This window comes from Trichechus manatus, unplaced genomic scaffold, assembly GCF_000243295.1.
Source record: "Trichechus manatus latirostris isolate Lorelei unplaced genomic scaffold, TriManLat1.0 scaffold00127, whole genome shotgun sequence".
Classification (NCBI taxonomy): Eukaryota; Metazoa; Chordata; class Mammalia; order Sirenia; family Trichechidae; genus Trichechus; species Trichechus manatus.
In genome coordinates, this window is record NW_004444063.1 from 7,875,708 (window position 1) to 7,894,201 (window position 18,494).

Below are 18,494 nucleotides of genomic sequence, written 5' to 3' on the forward strand. Positions count from 1 at the left end.
TAACGCGCCGCAACCAATCATCACGCAGCATCTTCTTCGTAGCCCCGCCTCCCTTGGAGGGACGGGAGAGGTGTTTGCTAAGCGGGTGGCAACTGGTAAAATCGCGAGAAACTGCCTAGTCCAATTACGTACTAGAGAGAGGAGAACGGAAATCACCTCGATGCCATGTTAGTGAGGGGCAGAATCACTTCCGGTCTCTGCGAGGCACCCTCGGAGATTGGTTGTAACGGATTCATTCGGCACTTATCTGTCATTACCTCTTGTTTGGGGTTTGGGTCGTTTATTAAAGAGCCCTTATTTTTACATTTCCCAGTTGTGACTGTCTCCTTGGAAACGTGCATAAAAGAGATTCAAGTCCTAACTACAGCAAACATTGAAACGCTGACTCGTAAAAGCGCCATTTGTACATTCTCTCTTTTAATCTGCTCAGAAGGTGAGGGTAAGTGATTTGCCCGAGATCACACGGCTAGTAAATGCGGGTCTGGTATACCAATCTTCTATGCCTGACCCCAAAGCCTAGTCTAAACATCCTGTCTCCTCTACTTGTTCTGCTCCTTGGTTTTGCTGGTCAATGAAGAGGTCAGAAATGGATAATGGTGATATCATGTTTAATCATAAACAATCATAAAGCATTTATTTAAAAGCGTTTTAACTTCTGCCCTTGCAAGCGTCAAGAAAATTCTCAGACTTTTCCCCATTGCATAATTGTTGGTTGCTTTCCCTACCCCCACAGCCTTCCCGATTACCTTTTAGATAAAATTTACTCTTTATTGAGAATGAAAAGTTTGGGCTGATGTATCTCCAAGGCCCATCTTACAGAATATTGGCAAGTCATCATGACCCAGCAAGATAATAGCTGACTTTGTATTTTTAGTAAGATGCATTCGATTTGCAGAAAACCTTTTAACATATTCAAGCAGTGAAACCAACCTTAATGGTATTGTCTTTTTTCCAGGAAACAATAAATTCTATCTTGTGACACTGCATTGTAGTCCCTTCTGAATGCTAACAAATGATTAAAAGATGCTTATTTTCATTTCCTGTTTAGGACGATAACCCAATTTCTTGAAAATTGGTAATTCATTGTGATCATTTCTGTTACACTAGGATCCTGTGTTCACTTAACCAAAATCCCTCATCTGCCAATTTTTGGAAAATATAGTTCCTATTGTGCCAAGTGCTGAGGCTTCTGTTCTCTTAGATAAATAAATGGTTCCTTCAGCTGTTCCACAAATGAGTTGGCTCTTTACCATCCTGATTATTCTTCTGAGAACATGTCCTGGTTTGTCTGCAGGTCAAAGTGTGGGACCCAGAACTGAACAGAAAATTCCAACATATTCATTATGTAAGTTCATGGAGCTTTATGGTAGGCAGAATAATGATCTCCTAAAGAAGTCCATGTCCTAATCCCCAAAGTCTCTGAATATGTTACCTTATATGGCAAAGGAGACATTGCAGATTTGATTAAATTAAGGATCTTGAGATGGGAAGAGCAGTGTGACTTATCCAGGTGGGCCCAATGTAATCATAAGGATCCTTGTAAGTGGAAGAAGGAAGCAGAATCAAGAAGTTTGAAGATGCTATGTTGCTGACTTTGAAGATGGAGGAAACCAAGGAAGGCAGGTGGCCTCTTGAAGCTGGAAAAGGCAAAGGAATGGATTCTCCACTAGAGCCTTTAGAAGGAATACAGCCCAGCTGACACCTTGATTTTAGTTCAAAAAGTCCATTTCGAACTTCTGACCTCCAGAATGCTGTCTGCATTCCTTGGCTCATGGCCCCTTCCATCTTCAAAGCCAGCAAGGTAGGATCTTCAAATCTCTGACTGTCTCCTGCTTCACTTCCCTCTCTCCTTATGATTACATTGGGCCCACCTGGATAATCTAGGATAACCTCCCCATCTCAAGTCCCTTTTGTCATGTAAAGTAACATATTTATAGGTTTCAGGGATTTGGACATGGACATCTTTAGGGGGCCATTATTCTGTCTACCACACCCAGTATGAGTGAAGCCAGTCAATACGGTGGAAATGGAAGGAAATGAGGTAAAAGAGTAGCCATGAGCCTGATCACATAGGATCCTATAAGGATTTTGGATTTTATTCTGAATGTGATGGAAAGTCTTAGAAGTAAAGTATTGCCAGCAGGAGAATGACATCATGATTTATATTTTATGAAGATCATTTTGGGTGCTACATGGCAATTTGACTATAGTGGAAGTGGAGAGGCCACCTAGGAGGCTATTGAAGTACTCTAGGCAAGAGATAGTGGCTTGGATTAGGGTATTGAGGTAGAGAAGGTAAGTAGAGGTGAGAGGAAAACCAAGAGAGTGAAGACCATTGCCTAAAGGAGGGGATGGTCAACAGTGCCAAACAATGCAGAAAGGTACTGTATAATCAGAACTGGAGTTGCCCATAGGATTTTGTAAGTGCAGGACCATAGTGACCTTGACAAGAAGGAAATGGGTTTGAAAGAGATGAGAAAGGCGACACAATATAAACTCTTTAAAATAGGAGCAGAGATATGGAGGAGGGTGTGTGATTAAGGAAAGTTTTGTTTTTTTAAGGTGGGGCATATTACATTCTTTTGATTGCTGCTGGGAATAAGTCTTTCGAGAACAGTTGTTTTCAAACTTGGATTGGAATCATTTGGGGGAGGTGTACAAACTACCAATGTCTAGGTCCCACAACCAGAGATTCCGATTTAATTGATCTGGCTTGCGGCCAGGGTCGCAGGGATTTTTTAAAGCTTCCTAGATGATTTTAACATGTAGTCAGGGTTGACAACCACTGCTAGAGAGAAAAAAAAGTGACCCAAGAAGGGGTTTATTGCTGGAGCCAAGACCTTCTGTAGCCGAGAAGTGAAACACTGCTGCAAAAATCAAAACACAGACGATTTTATTGCGCCCCTAGTCCCAGAGAAGTGGTATGGTGTCTCAGCCAACAAACGTGGCCAAGCACACTTCGATTATTAAATCTTTTCAATACAGTATTCAGCTTTTCCTACAAGCGTCCATAAGGTACGTGAAAAATGGCTAATACCGGTAACTCCACTCCCCGGGGTGTTATACACAGCATGAGACTTAAAAAAAAAAGAGAGGGAAGGACGGAGGGAGGAAAGAAGGGTGAGAAATGAAGAAACGAGGGAGGGAAGGTAGAAATGAAGAAAGAAAGAAGGGAGATAAGAAAGAAATTAAAGAATGGAAAAAGGTCTCTGAGGCTCTTGGACCCTGGGAGCGAGAACCTCTTTCAAACCCGGTCTGTCCAAGCAGTTCCCCGGGGGCTCCCGCGCGCCAGCAGTAGCGGCCGCTCAGGTTTCCAGTGCGCAGGCGCACGACCAGCTAGGGCGCGCGAGCAGCGATCGCCGCGCAGGCTTGACCGCGCGCTCCCGCCTCCCTCCGAGTACACCCACTCCTTCCTTGTCTGAAGCTTCTCCTGGAGTCGCGGTGCAGGAGGGAGACTGAGATGGCAGATGAGATCGCCAAGGCTCAGGCCGCTCGGCCTGGTGGCGACACAATCTTCGGGAAAATCATCCGCAAGGAAATCCCAGCCAAAATCATTTTTGAGGATGACCAGGTAGGCACCGGGCGCCGCCTCGCTCTTGGGCTGAGGTGGGAGCAGCCGCCCGTGGACATGCGGATTTCCCGCGGAGGGAAGAGAAGGGTCGGGAGGCACTGTCGGGAATGGAAGGGGCCCGGCCGCCTGGGCAGAGGACCCGCATGGCCTCTGTCGTGGGTCCCACGCCGGCGGTCAGGCTCGCGGCCGCTTGGAGGTGGCCTGCCGGCGCGTGCCGGAGCTCCGATTACTCGTTATCAGCCCGGGCGCGGGCCACGCCGCCGGCCGCCCGCGGTGTCCGCTCCGCGGGGCCAGGGCGCGTGTGGGGGGCGCGCCGAGTCCCCGGCGTGGTCGCCCGCCCGCTGCCCGGCTGCTTCGGACCTCGCCTGTGTTAGGAATCTCGCAATCTCGCCAGCTCTCTCCTTGTCAGGGAGAAATCCGATCCGGCCCTGACTCAGGCCCAATCTCCGCGATCTCCCGCGCACAGCCAGCCAGCCAGCCAGCCAGCCAGAGGCGTTCCCAGGCGCCTCCCCTCGCGGCGCTGCGCTCTAGGGTCGGGGCCCCGGCTGCACTGCACGCCGCGGAGCCAGGCGGCGAACTAGCTCGCAGGCCACTTCCACGCGGGCCCGCTCCCCGCCTGGTTCGGTCCGCGGACTCCAGAGATAGGAGTCTGGGATTTGCTTTCCTGTGGCCTCTCCCGCTGAACATTTTCCACGTGTACACAGTTGAATGGTTTCTTTTATTTTCGATAGGAAGCAGTATTATGCCGAACAGTTGCCGTTGAGTCGACTCCGACTCGTAGTTTTTGTTGACTTCTTTATAGATGATGTTGTTTTAGAAAGGCCGAGTTGACGTGACTTTGCGACGTCGTGTGCGAAATATTTAGTAGACAGTTGTATTTATGGGTTTGAATTGCAGAGAAAGCGGGGCAGGAGGTTGACTGGTTTAGATAGAAATGTTTTGTAATCTTTTTGTTAATTTAAATTAACTTTAAGAAATACGGAATATCAGAGAAACATCATTTTATCCTATGCTAGTGGCGTTCTTAGATTCAAAATGTATCTACGATTTAGTTTCCTAGAGGTAAATTTGGTTTAAATACCTTATTTGCCACTATATTTTTTATAAAAATTTGCTAGTACCTTTTACAAATGATCATTGAAATATTAGACTTCTGAACTCCCAAATCCAACAGTTTAATTAACATCCTGAAACAATCTAAATGATACAGCATTTTTTATGGAGTACCAAATTAAATTACTTCTGAGAAAGATAAGCATGGATGGGTTCTATTGAGCAGCTTCCACCTTCAGAGGAGAACAAGAGATACAAAAACATTCATGTAATATGTTTATTTATAGAGACTTCTAGTGTGGTAATTTGTCTAAATGCTACTCATCTTCCTCAGTTCTACAAAAGAGATTAAGTATATTTCTTAAATAGTCAAAGTGGGAAGAATACTGATCAAATATCAGCCAAATATGTATACAAAACTAATAGAAGCTGTAAAGGGAAAACACAGGAAACTGCTCAAGAGGGGCCTCTGACCTGAGGAAGGAGGGTGATGGGAGACGGAGTAATTTCCTTCAGAAACAGTATATATGCTGAGAGCTGAGGAATGAATAGCAATTTAAGTTAGATAAAAGTTGCTGTTATTGGAGAGGGGGTCATTGCAGTAGAAGAAACAGGATTTGAAAAAGCCCTGAGTGTGGAGAGATATGAAGGACAGTGTGACTTTAATGTGAAGAGTTACCTGAGATGAGACTGGAAAGGTAGGCAACTAGTAGGCTAGTTTCTACTCATTCTTTGGATTTCAGCTTAAATGTCACTACCTCAGAGTGGTTGTCCCTGACCACCCAGTCTGAATCAGTTTTTTTCTGTTATAATCTTTCATTTCACTCTTTACTTTTTCTTTGTAACGTGTATGACCTTAGGTAATTATACCTTTATTCAAAATTGATCTTTTCATTAGACTGTAAATTTCATGAAAAGAACCATGTGACCATGTATATTATATATAATTCTGTTTTCTTAGCACCTAGTACAGTGCTGTGCATGTGGTTAGTGCTGTATAAGTAGTCTTTGAAAGAATGTTTAGCCTACTAAATGATATACTAAAACTTTGATTTTTTTTCTTTTCCTCAGTGTCTTGCTTTTCATGACATTTCCCCTCAAGCACCAACACATTTTTTGGTGATACCCAAGAAACATATTTCTCAGATTTCTGTAGCAGAAGATGATGATGAAAGTGTAAGTAAATTTATTAACACAATTTATCGCTTTTCTTGCTTTTTAAATTAAGACACTAAATTTTGTCCCAAAGTGATACACATTTTCATCTTGCTAGAGGCGTTACTGAGGAAAACCAGAAAAACCATTAGGGCTTAAATATAATGTATAAATAGTTTGAATTTGATAAAACAAATATATTCAGAAGTAAAATACATTTCAGGAATTGGTGTGCTGTGTCATTAAATCAGAGAAAAAAAATAAAAATTCACACTGTTGAAATTCTGATAATCAAAATGATGTTTAAAGGGTGATTTGTACAGAAACATTGGAGGCATATATTAAAAAGAAGAGTCACTGATATATGAAACCCAAAATCACATAAACTATGTTTATCCAAAGTAGATATACAAAGTCCATGTATGTAACTCACACAGTGAACCTCAACCCTCCAAACACACGTGATTAGTGAGGCTAAAAGTTTGGTTACTAAATCTATAAATTATAGCAGGGGTTGTCAGTCTACTGTCTGTGGGCCATCTGGCCGGCTGTAGGTTTTGTTGGAACACAGCCACTCTCATTTGTTTAATTATTAGCTTTTAATAGCATTGTTAATTTTTACAGAGGCTGTATGGCCCAGAGGTCTAAAGTATTGAGTATTTGGCCTTTCACAGAAAAAGTTTGCCGACTACTGGCTTAAACAGCAGCCCAGAAACAGAAAGAGGTAATCAGGAGCTATCACTTTGCTCTGTAGAAGAAATTAGAAAACCTGTGAAACAGAGATATAACTTGAAAAGCACAGCAGTCCTGCTCCCACATAACACATGGTCGGAAGGCCTTTAATAATATCTCAGATTCTAGCATAATATTGTAATTTTCATAGTTATAACCTCGAGTGGTCAAGAGTAAGTAAATTATTTTGAATAAACTGTTTAAGAAGACAGAATTGTATCCAAAATGTGTATAAATTTACACCATCTTAGCTCAGTAGAAAATATTCATAATTGCTCTTTATGTGAGGATTTATAGTGTTTGTTTACTTAGATCAGGGGTTTTCAAATTTCTGTAAAGTAACTGTTTTCCAAAGGAAACCTTACTAGATGCCTGAGTTTCTCAGACTATTTTAATCTTCATTATAAGATTAAATGGACAGTATTTGTTTACAAAATCTTATGAAATCATCTTTTCTGAGACCCAGTTACAGATTGCTGACTTATATAAACAAGAGGAATTATACATATGACTATTTCTGTCATCATCTGTGCCAGCGAATCAAAATTTTAGAACTGTTATGTTATATATAAGCAAGTGATTGCATAGATTTAAAAATATATATAGAAGACTGATGACTATTCTCAACATTTATTTCTTTAAACTGTGTGTTATGACATTCCTAATTTTCATTATGAATTAATTTATTGGTACTGAAATCTATATATTTTATTACAGTACCAGTATCCTTTAAGATTGAACGGAGAAAAGTGAGGGAAGAAAATGCTCTGGTACTCTAATAAAAAAACTGAAGATGCTTTCATAGTCCGAGCTGGTGGTGGTATTTGAATAATATTTTTTTAGTGTAACTGCCAATTTAAGTAGCATAAAGCTGTGTTTGGTATACTTTAAGGTAGTAGAACCTTAAAATAATCAGCAAAGAGAAGTTCAGGTGGTTTTTCCAATACCAGTGTTTGTTCATTTTCTTTTTTCTTTCTTGATTTTTTTCCCATACAAAAATTTATACATACATTGTTATGTGACTCTAATTGCTCTCCCCATACTGTGACAACACACCCCTCCTTTCCATCCCTGATTCCCCATGTCCATTCAACCAGCTCCTAGCCTTCTCTGCCTCACCATCTCACCTCCAGACAGAAGCGGCCCATTTACTCTCTTGTATTTACTTGAGCTAAGAGGCACACTCCTCACGAGTGTCACTTTATGTCCCACAGTCCAGTCCAATCCTTGTCTGAAGAGTTGGGCTCGGAAATTGTTTTAGTTCTGGACTGATAGAGAATCCAGGGGCCCTGCTTTCTGGGGTTCCTCCAGTCTCAGTCAGATCATTAAGTCTGGTTTTCTTACTAGAATTTGAGTTCTGCACCCTACCTTTCTCTTGCTCCATCCGGGACTCTCTGTTGTGTTCCCGGTCAGAGCGGTCATAGGTGGTAGCCAGGTACCATCTAGTTCTTCTGGTCTCAGGCTGATGAAGTCTGTGGTTTATGTGGCCCTTTCTGTCTCTTGGGTTCTTGTGTCTTTGGTGTTCTTCATTCTCCTTTACTCCGGGTGGTTGAGACCAATGGATGCATCTTAGATGGCCACGTGCAAGCTTTTAAGACCCCGTATGCCACTCACCAAAGTAGGATGCAGAACATTTTCTTAATAAGCTTTGTTATGCCAGTTGACCAAGACGTCCCCTGAAAGCATGGTCCCCAGAAACATACCCCTGCTACTCTGTCCCTGAAAGTGTTTGATTGTATTCAGGAAACTCCTTAGACTTGGTTTAGTCCAGTTGTGCTGACTTCCCCTGTAGTGTGTGCTGTCCTTTCCTTCACCTAAGGTAATTCTTATCTATTATCTAGTTAGTAAATAACCTTCCTCCTCCCTCCCCACCCTCCTCACCATCACAGAATGTTTTCTCCTGTGTTTAAACGTTTTCATGAGTTCTTGTAGTAGTGGTCTTATACAATATTTGTCCTTCTGTGACTGACTAAATTCACTCAGCATAATGACCTCCAGCTTTCTGCATGTTATGAGATGTTTCACGGATTCATCGTTGTTTTTTATCATTGCGTAGTATTCCATTGTGTGGATATACCATAATTTGTTTATCCATTCGTCTGTTGATGGGCACCTAGGTTGTTTCCATCTTTTTGCTATTGTGAACAGTGCTGCAGTGAACATGGGTGTGCATATTATCTATTTGTGTGACAGCTCTTAATTTCTCTAGGGTATATTCCAAGGAGTGGAATAGCTGGATCGTATGGTACTTCTATCTCTAGCTTTTTAAGGAAGCACCAAATCGATTTCCAAAGTTGTGTTTTTTTGGATTAATGCTAGCCTTGTTAGGGTGAGATGATATCTCATTGTAGTTTTGATTTGCATTTCTCTAATGGCTGATGATCATGAGCATTTCCTGATGTGTCTGTTAGCCGCCTTAATATCTTCTTTGGCGAAGTGCCTGTTCATATCCTTTGCCCATTTTTTAACTGGGTTATTTATCTTTTTGTTGTTGAGGTTTTGCAGTATCTGGTAGATTTTAGAGATTAGACGCTGATCTGATTTGCCCTAGCCAAAAATTTTTTCCCAGTCTGTAGGTTGTCTTTTGACTCTTTGAGTGAAGTCTTTTGATGAGCATAAGTGTTTGATTTTTAGGAGCTCCCATTTATCTCGTCTCTCTTCTGGTGCTTGTACATTGTTACTTACGTTTCGTATTGTGTTTATGCCATGTATTAGGGCTCCTAGCGTTGTCCCTATTTTTTCTTCCACGATCTTTATTGTTTTCGATTTTATATTTAAGTCTTTGATCCATTTTGAGTTATTTTTGTGCATGGTGTGAGGTATGGGTCTTGTTTCAGTTTTTTGTAGATGGATATTCAGTTATGCCAGCACCATTTGTTAAAGAGACTGTCTTTTCCCCAATTAGTGGACTTTGGGCCTTTGCCAAATACCAGCTGCTCATAGGTGGATGAATTTATGTCTGGATTCTCAATTCTGTTCCATTAGTCTATGTATCTGTTGTTGTACCAGTACCAGGCTGTTTTGACTACCATGGCAGTATAATAGGTTCTAAAATCAGTTAGTGTGAGGCCTCCCACTTTGTTCTTCTTCTTGAGTAATGTTTTACTCATCTGGGGCCTCTTCCCTTTCCATATGAAGTTGGTGATTTGTTTCTCCATCTCATTAAAAAATGCCAGTGGAATTTGGATCGGGATTGCATTATATTTGTAGATCGCTTTGGGTACAACTGACATTTTCACAATGTTGAGTCTACCTATCCATTAGCAAGGTATGTTTTTCCACTTATGCGGGTCTCTTTTGGTTTCTTGCAGTAGTGTCTCGTAGTTTTCATTGTATAGGTCTTTTATGTCTCTGGTTAGATTTATTCCTAAGTAATTTATCTTCTTGGGGGCTATTGTAAATGGTATTGATTTGGTATTTCCTCTTTGAGGTTCTCTTTGTTGGTGTAAAGGAATCCAACTGATTTTTAATTTTTTTATTTTTTTTATTGTACTTCAGGTGAAGGCTTACAGAACAAATAGTTTCTTATGAAACAGTAGTACACATATTGTTTTATGACATTGGTTAACAACCCCACAACATGTCAACCCTCTAACTTCTCAACCTTTTTTTTTTCGTGAAAATACACATAGCCAAAGATACACCGTTTCAGAAATTTCTACATGCACAGTTCAGTGACATTGACTATGCTCTTCCAATTGTGGTGCTATTCTCACTTAAGATGAAGGCTTACAGAACAAAATAGTTTCTTATTTAACAGTTAGTACACATGTTGCCCTGTGACAATGGTTAACAATCGCACAACACATCAACAATATCCTTACTCAACCTTGGGTTCCCGGAATCCAACTGATCTTTGTATGTTTATCTTGTATCCTGAAACTTTGCTGAAATCTTCTATTAGTTCCAGTAGTTTTCTGGTGGATTCTTTGGGGTTTCTGTGTATAAGATCATATCATCTGCAAACAGAGATACTTTGACTTCTTCTCTACAAATTTGGATGCCCTTGATTTCTTCTTCTAGCCTAATTGCTCTGGCTAGGACCTCCAGCACAGTGTTGAATAAGAGTGGTGATAAAGGGCATCCTTGTCTGGTTCCTGTTCTCAAGGGGAATGCTTTCAAAGTCTCTTCATTTAGGATGATGCTGGCTGTTGGCTTTGTATAAATGCCCTTAATTACATTGAGGAATTCCCTCCTGTTCCTATTTTGTTGAGAGTTTTTATCATGAATTGGTGTTGGACTTTGTCACATGCCTTTTCTGCATCGATTGGTAAGATCATATGGTTCTTGTCTTTAATTTATGTGATGGATTACATTGATTGTTTTTCTAATCTTGAACCATCCCTGCCATCCTGGTATAAGTCCCACTTGATCATGGTGAATTATTTTTTTGATATGTTGCTGAATTCTAGTGGCTAGAATTTTGTTGAAGATTTTTGCGTCAATGTTCATGAAGGATATTGGTTTGTAATTTTCTTTTTTTTGTGGTGTCTTTACCTGGTTTTCGTGTCAGGGTTTTGCTGGCTTCACAGAATGAGTTTGGGAGTATTCCATCCTTTTCTATGCTCTGAAATAGCTTTAGTAATAGTGGTGTTAACTCTTCTCTGAAAGTTTGGTAGAATTCTACGTGAAGCCACCTGGGCCAGGGCTTTTTTTTGTTGGGAGTTTGGTTTTTGCAAATTCCCTAAACTTCTGTTTATCTGGAAATGCCCTCATTTCGCCATCATATTTTAGAGACAGTTTTGCTGGATATATAATTCTTGGCTGGCAGTTTTTTTTCTTCGAGACTTCATATATGTCATCCCATTGCCTTCTTGCCTGTATGGTTTCTGCTGAGTAGTCCGAGCTTATTCTTATTGAGTCTGCTTTGTAGATGACTTTTCATTTCTCCGTAGCCACTCTTAACATTCTCTTCTTATCTTTGATTTTGGCAACTTTGATTATAATATGTCCTGGTGACTTTCTTTTGGGATCTACCTTATGTGGGGTTGGATGAGCATCTTGGATAGATATGTTGTCATCTTTCACAATATCAGGGAAGTTTTCTGCCAACAAATCTTCAACAATTCTCTCTGTAGTTTCTGTTATTCCCCCCCCTCTGGTACTCCAATCACTCGTAGGTTATTCCTCTTGATAGAGTCCTACATAATTCCTAGGGTTTCTTCATTTTTTTAAATCCTTTTATCTGATTTTTTCTCAAATAAGTTGGTGTCAAGTGCTTTATCTTCAGTCTCACTAATTCTGACTTCCATTGCCTCAATTCTGCTTCTGTGACTTTGTATTGAATTGTTTAATTCTGACATTTTGTTGTTAATTTTCTGGGTTTTTGATTGCTGTCTCCTTATGGATTCTTGCAGCCTGTCAAATTTGTCATTATGCTCTTCTCTAATCTTTTTAATTTCCTCTGTTGTGTGTTCTGCGTTTTGCTTAATATCCTTCCTAATCTCTTGAAGAGTTCTGTATATTAATCTTTTTTATTCTGCCTCCGGTAATTCTAAGAAATTTTCCTCCTCTAGAAAATTTCTATATTCTTTATTTTAGGAGCTTGCTGAAGCCATCATGGATTGCCTCTTTATTGATTTGATATTGACTATTGTCTCTGAGCCATCAATAAGTTGTTATATTTATTTATTTTATGTTTGCTTACTGTGTCCTAGCTTCTTGTTTTGTTTTGATATGCCCAAATAGGCTGCTCGTATGAGCTAGTTTGATTATTGGCACCTTTGAAGCTCTAGTGTCCCGTCACCAGGTGGTTAGATCTGTTACTAGGTATGTGAGCTCAGGAGTTCGCCCACTCCTGTATGGATTCAGCTTAGGTGCCCAAATAAATAGCCACCAGGTATGTGGTGTAGGCTCTCACTTATAGTCCTAGACAGGCGTGGGTGATTGGTGTTAGGCACAGGCATCTGGCTGCAGCATGGGGACACACTGAGCAAGGCAGGGGCTGATGGCTGCCCCCGAGTGTCCAGGAGGAAGGCATGTCCCTGTTCCCTGGAGCACGTAGGTAGGTGGGTTTTGTGGCCAGAATATGAGCAGCTAATGCTGTTGCTTGTAAGGACTGGGGGGCATCTCTTATTCATGGTCCCCTCTTGCGGGTGGTGTGAGTGGAGCCACCAGTCCTCAGACCCCTGATGTGGGTAGGTGAAGACCCTGCTTAATGGGCAGAGCAGTGTCAAAGGTCAAGAACCTGCCACTTCACAGCTGAAACAGTTGACGCTAGAGTTCTGGTATATACCCTGTTGTACTGTGGTAATGAGGGCCTCTCCTGCTGAGATGGGCCCACACATGTCTATGCAGGGGGAAAGGCACTCAAAGTCCATGGATCCCTTATGCCTGTGCCTAAGCAAAGGAGCTGTGCCTACCCTGGATTCCTGGCTTAGGGGAGATGACAGTTTATTTTTTCCCCCTGTTTGTTAATTTGTTCACTCTCCAAGGCAGGGAGAATGGCTCTGGCCATGTGATGGATCCTACTTCCAGCCCAGGGGTCTTGGCAGTTGCTGAAGCCGGTCTGGGACCCAGTGCAGAGCAGGGAGTGGGGAGGTAAATGGGAGAGAGGTTTTTCCCTAAGGGAGTTGTTTTCGATCTGCGCGGTAAGCTGTACACAGGTACTTATCCTTCGTGGAGGGCTGCTTCTCAATGGTTCTGGGTAGCTGTGTAGAGTCTCTGGTGCTGGGTCTCTCCCAGTGCGGAAAACCTGCCTCCCGAGCACGGCTGCTTGCCTGCCTCACCGCTCACCCCTGAGCTGATCAGGCCTGAAGGGCTCAGGCTCTCACCAGGTCAGGTCTGGCAACTGCTTGCTGCTTCTGAACCGTCTCTCCCTCCGCCTGCCACTCAGTCTGGTTCCTCAGCTCTGCCTTTGTTGTTCAGGGATCCTAGATTGCCATATATAATCGAATCACTTGTTTTTTTGGGTCTTTGTTTAAGAGGGTCCACCGGAAGCATGTGACTACTCTGCCATCTTGGGTCTGCCTCTGTGAGACCTGTTTACCAAGTACGATGTTTTAGGATCTGTGAAACTTGGGGATGGTTTCTCAGAAGGGCTAAATTGTATTTTGATTCTTTCAAAGCAGTGAAATAAAAATTTCAGGACACCAAGAGACACATGGGTTCAAGTATTTCACTTTTTATTCTCTTAATAAAAGCAAAGACCAAACACTATTCACCTATTACTCTCAGTCCTCTATCTGAAAGAGGTCATTCAATATCCTGAATGATCTTAGGCCCCAGATATGGCATTATTCCTTTGGTAACTGTGGGTGAGTGAAGAAAGAAGGGTTGCCTTAAACCTTTGCTGGTTCAACTAGGCTACTGTCCCAGCAAAAGGAAAGGAAATTGTGATCCTTTTTATTTTTATAAGGCAGAAATTGGGAATCTGTGATTAAATTCATTCCAATTTCCTTTTGCTTTAGTTTGAGCATAAAGAGCAAGTTTCTCCCTAAACTGTTTTATGGGACACTTAAATATCAAAAGAGTACAGAACTACTAAACAAAAAAGTTCTAATTGAGGGATTAGTAGATGTTACATATTTTCCTTCAGTGCAGAAATGCACCTGTCTTTCAGGAAAGGACTGTCTGACTTAGGCACAATGGTTACTACCTGTTAATTTGTTTTCATAAAGTAAGAGTATTATTATAGGCATGTTAAGGAATTCCAGTGCTTTCCCCAAAGATCTTTCCCATTTACCCCTTGAGTTGACTAATTGGAACAATTAGGAAAGGTTGATTTTTGTTTTTTAATTGCTTTATCGTGCTATAATTCACATACTATATATAAACCACTTTTTTCAAGTGTACAGTTCAGAGGTTTTTAGTATGTTCACAGAGTTGTGCAACTATCACCACAGCCAATTTTAGAACATTTTCATCACCCCCAAAAGGAAACCCATACCCATTAGCAAAAAAACCAAAACTCACTAACATGTAACTGATACATGCTACCACACAAACCTTGAAAACATTGCAGTAAATGAAAGAAACAGTCACAAAATACCATGTATATATGATTCCGTTTATATGAAATGTCCAGAATAGGCAAATCTATAGAGACAGAAAGTGGATTTGTAGTTGCCTAGAGCTTGGAGGGGAAGGGCTTTCGGGGATGGAGGTGGCATAGTAGTTAAGAGTTATGGCTGCTAACCAAAAGGTCGGCAGTTCGAATCCACCAGGCGCTCCTTGGGCACTATGGGGCAGTTCTGCTCTATCTTATAGGGATATCTATACCTATCTATAGGGTTGCTATGAGTTGGAATTGACTCTAGGACAACGGGTTTGGTTTTTTTCTTTTTTATGAATATGCCACATTTTATTTTATCTATTCATCAGTTGATGGACATTTGGGTTGTTTTTACTTTTTGGCCTTTACGAAAAATACTGCTATGAACATTTGTGTACAAATTTTTATGTGGATGCATCTTTTCATTTCTTTGGATATATACCTAGGAGTAGAATTGCTGGGTCATACAGTGACTCTATTTAACCTTTTGAGGGACTGTCAGACTGTTTTCCAAAGCAACTGTACCATTTTACAGTCCCACCAGCAATGCATGAAGGTACCAATTTTTCTGCATTTTGGCCAACACTTGTTATTTTTGACGATAGCCATTTTAGTGTGTGTTAGGTGGTATCTCACTGCAGTTTTGGTTTGCATTTCCCTAATGGCTAGTGATAGGTCGACTTTTAAGATGCAACATACATTGTTCCTTCAAGGCAAAATAAGTCACAGTTCCCAAACTGATCAGTAATTTGGCCTCTTTGTCTTGTATTAATTTTCTATATTGTGTCAAATAAGATTGTTACATTTTAGTTTGATCTAGATTGACAGACGTAATCTGTGAGTTTAGGAGAGTCCCAGTTTATTCAGTCCATCTGGCCAAGGGTAATATTTCTCTTCTTAATTCAAATAGTATGTGCTTAATTTGGTCTCTGTATCCTTGGGTAGCTTAAATGTATACAGTGGCCCATCTGCATTGACAGTATTGTTAGCACACAGTTTCTTCTGTCAGCTGTGCATTTTCAATCACTGGAAGAGTGATCCAGTGTGGCATTACTTCTAGATAAATGCAAGGGATGTAGACATCCCAATTGATCTTGGAAAAGCCAATACATATTTAAGTTGTCCCAGTTGCCTTTATAAGGCGTTAAGACTTGCCATTCTCTTGGCAGATGGATCAGTCTGCATTTCAGTCAGGCCGTGGCACACCAGTGAGAGAGGTGATCCTAATGAAATAGAATCATGATTCTAGTCTCAAACAGGGTTAGGGGAATTATGGTATTAAAGAAGTCAATTAGAGAACTCTTAATTTTAAATGACTTTCGTATATTTTTGATGTCCCCTTTTAGCTATGTATTTAGCAGTTATCATACACTCTTATCCCAATTGAGTCAATAACACAACTCTGTTTATGCTTCCTCTCCTTATAATTTGGAAAGAGTGATTCAGTGTTCTTTATTAGCATTTAATCTGGCTTTGTACTTGTTGAATATGACCTTTATCCCTGTGGTCTAGACTTAATCATTTATTCCTCAGTCTGGACTCAGTCATCTGTACCTATTTCTTAGGTTAATGGGTATGACTCAGTCTGGACTCAGTCATCTGTACCTATTTCTTAGGTTAATGGGTATTATAGCTTCATAATGACATTAACTCTTAAGAAATCTTCATGGCCCTAGAGAGTTAGAGTTAGGCTCCTGACCTGAGGCTTAAGGATTCATTATGGCACTTGAAGGTGATGGGCAAGATGGAAAGTGTGTTTTATATCAAATTTCTCTCAGTTCCAGTTACTGTTGAGTCAGCTCTGATCATGGTGACCCTGTGTGTCAGAGCAGAACTGTGCTCCATAGGGTTTTCAGTGGCTGATTTTTTGGAAATAGATTGCTAGGCCTTTCTTCCAATCAAATTTCTAGTTATTGCCAATTCTTTATTAAAAGACTATTGACAACCTAAGTAAATAGAGATATATATTTTTTCATGAATTAGAAGACTTAATATTAAGAACATATAATTTCCCTCAGTTTGAGCTCAGAAAGAAAACCTGAAAACCCAACTTGTCGGTTGCTGTCACGTCAATTCCGACTCAGAGTTTCCAAGGAATGGCTGGTGGATTCGAACTGCCAACCTTTTGGGTTAGCAGCCAAACGCCTAACCACGGTGCCACTAGGGCTCCAGTTTGAGCTATAGATTCAGTTAAATTAAAATAAAAATTTTGGAATTTGACAAGCTGATTCCAAAATATATGTGGAAAGTGGAAAATTTCAACAATAATAAAAAAATCTCTTGAAGAACAAGGTAGAGGACTTGCCCTAACAGTTCCATGTTACAGCAGCAGTAATTAAGACAGAGTGGTATCAGCTCGGGGATAAATGGAACTTTGGAATGAAATAGACAGTCCAGAAACAGACCCTTGCATATGTGGATCCTCAGTATAACAGTTATATTCCAGATGAGTGAGGAAAGGAAGTGTTTTCTTTGGTTTTGATAACTTTTATTATGCAAAATTTCAAGCATACAGAGAAGTAGGGAGAATAATACAGTATAATGAAACCTCAGATACATGTCATCTAATGTCAACATTTATCATTTATCAATCCCATATCTCCCCCCTCCTAATTTTTTTGAAGCAAATCCCAGATATATCATTATAGGATGGACTTTTTAATAAAAGATGCTGCAATATCATATCAAAACATGAAGTTTGACCACAATCTCATACTTTCAGATGGATTAAAGACTCATTTTTTTAAAATTTTTTTTTATTGTACTTTAGATGAAGGTTTACAAAATAGTGTCTCATTAAACAGTTAGTACACATATTGTTTTATGACATTGGTTAACAACCCCACGACATGTCAACGTTGTCCCTTCTCGACCTTGGTTCCCTATTGTCAGCTTTTCTGTCCCCTCCTGCCTTCTAGTCTTTGGCCTAGGCTGTTGTGCCCTATTAGCCTCATTTTGTTTTATGGGCCTGTCTGATCTTCGGGTGAAGGGTGAACCTCGGGAGTGACCTCATTACTGAGCTAAAAGGGTGTCTGGGGGCCATACTCTCGGGGTTTCTCCAGTCTCTGTTGGGCCAATAAGTTAAAGACCCATTTAAGAAAGGTTTTTAGAAGCCAAAATTAGAGAATATCTTTATGTCCTTGGGGTGGGGAAGGATTCCTTAACAAAAACAAATTGAGGAAACATATTTGTAATCTCTGAAGTTGGGGGAATGGTAGAAAAAGTGATTGAGGAGAGTCACTCACTAATCTTCCAGGGAATGGTAATGTTCTATTTTTTGACCTGCTGGTAGGCATACACGTTTGTTTTATTATTACTCTTTAAATTGTATGTGCTTTCATACATTTTTATATGTATGGTATTTCACAGTAAAATAACAAAAATAAACAGAAATTAAAAAATAGATTTTCATGTCTTCAATATTTTAATTATTTAGTTGGGGGCTGTTTTTTTTGTAAATGTATACTTGTGTGTTTCAAACTCTGATGGTTGGCTTTGGGGAATAATTAACAAGAGTCTTATATTAGAAAATCAGAAATAATTCCATTAATTTTGTTAGGCACTATGATCAGACTTTTCCAATAATTTTTTTTTTGTCTTTAAGACATTGTATTTTTTTATAGTTTTTTTAGTTGTACTTTAGATGAAGGTTTACAGAACAAATTGTTTCTCATTAAACAGTATACGTAGTGTTTTACGATAATGGTTAACAACCCCACGACATGTCAACACTGTCGTTTCTCAACCTTGGGTTCCTTATTACCAGCTTTCCTGTCCCCTCCTGCCTTCTAGTCCTTGTCCCTGGACTGTTGTGTCCCATTAGTCCTGTTTTGATTCATGGGGCTGTCTAATTTTTTTTTTCTCACGATTTTTTTTTTTTAATTGTCCTTCAGATGAAGGCTTACAGAACAAATAGTTTCTCATGAAACAGTAGTACACATATTGTTTTATGACATTGGTTAACAACCCCACAACATGTCAACCCTCTCT

The 18,494-nt window shown here is 40.4% G+C and overlaps 1 protein-coding gene across 1 annotated transcript in view; it reads left to right on the top strand.

Moving 5' to 3' along the window:
• Positions 1 to 3,315: 3,315 nt before the first annotated feature.
• Positions 3,316 to 18,494, top strand: part of HINT1 (histidine triad nucleotide binding protein 1) — a 19,106-nt gene continuing 3,927 nt past the window's right edge. Inside the window, exons 1-2 of the mRNA XM_004384763.2 lie at positions 3,316 to 3,571; positions 5,696 to 5,800. Of these exons, the coding sequence (XP_004384820.1) occupies positions 3,461 to 3,571; positions 5,696 to 5,800 (216 nt within the window). The 5' untranslated portion in view covers positions 3,316 to 3,460. The remainder of the gene's footprint in view (positions 3,572 to 5,695; positions 5,801 to 18,494) is intronic.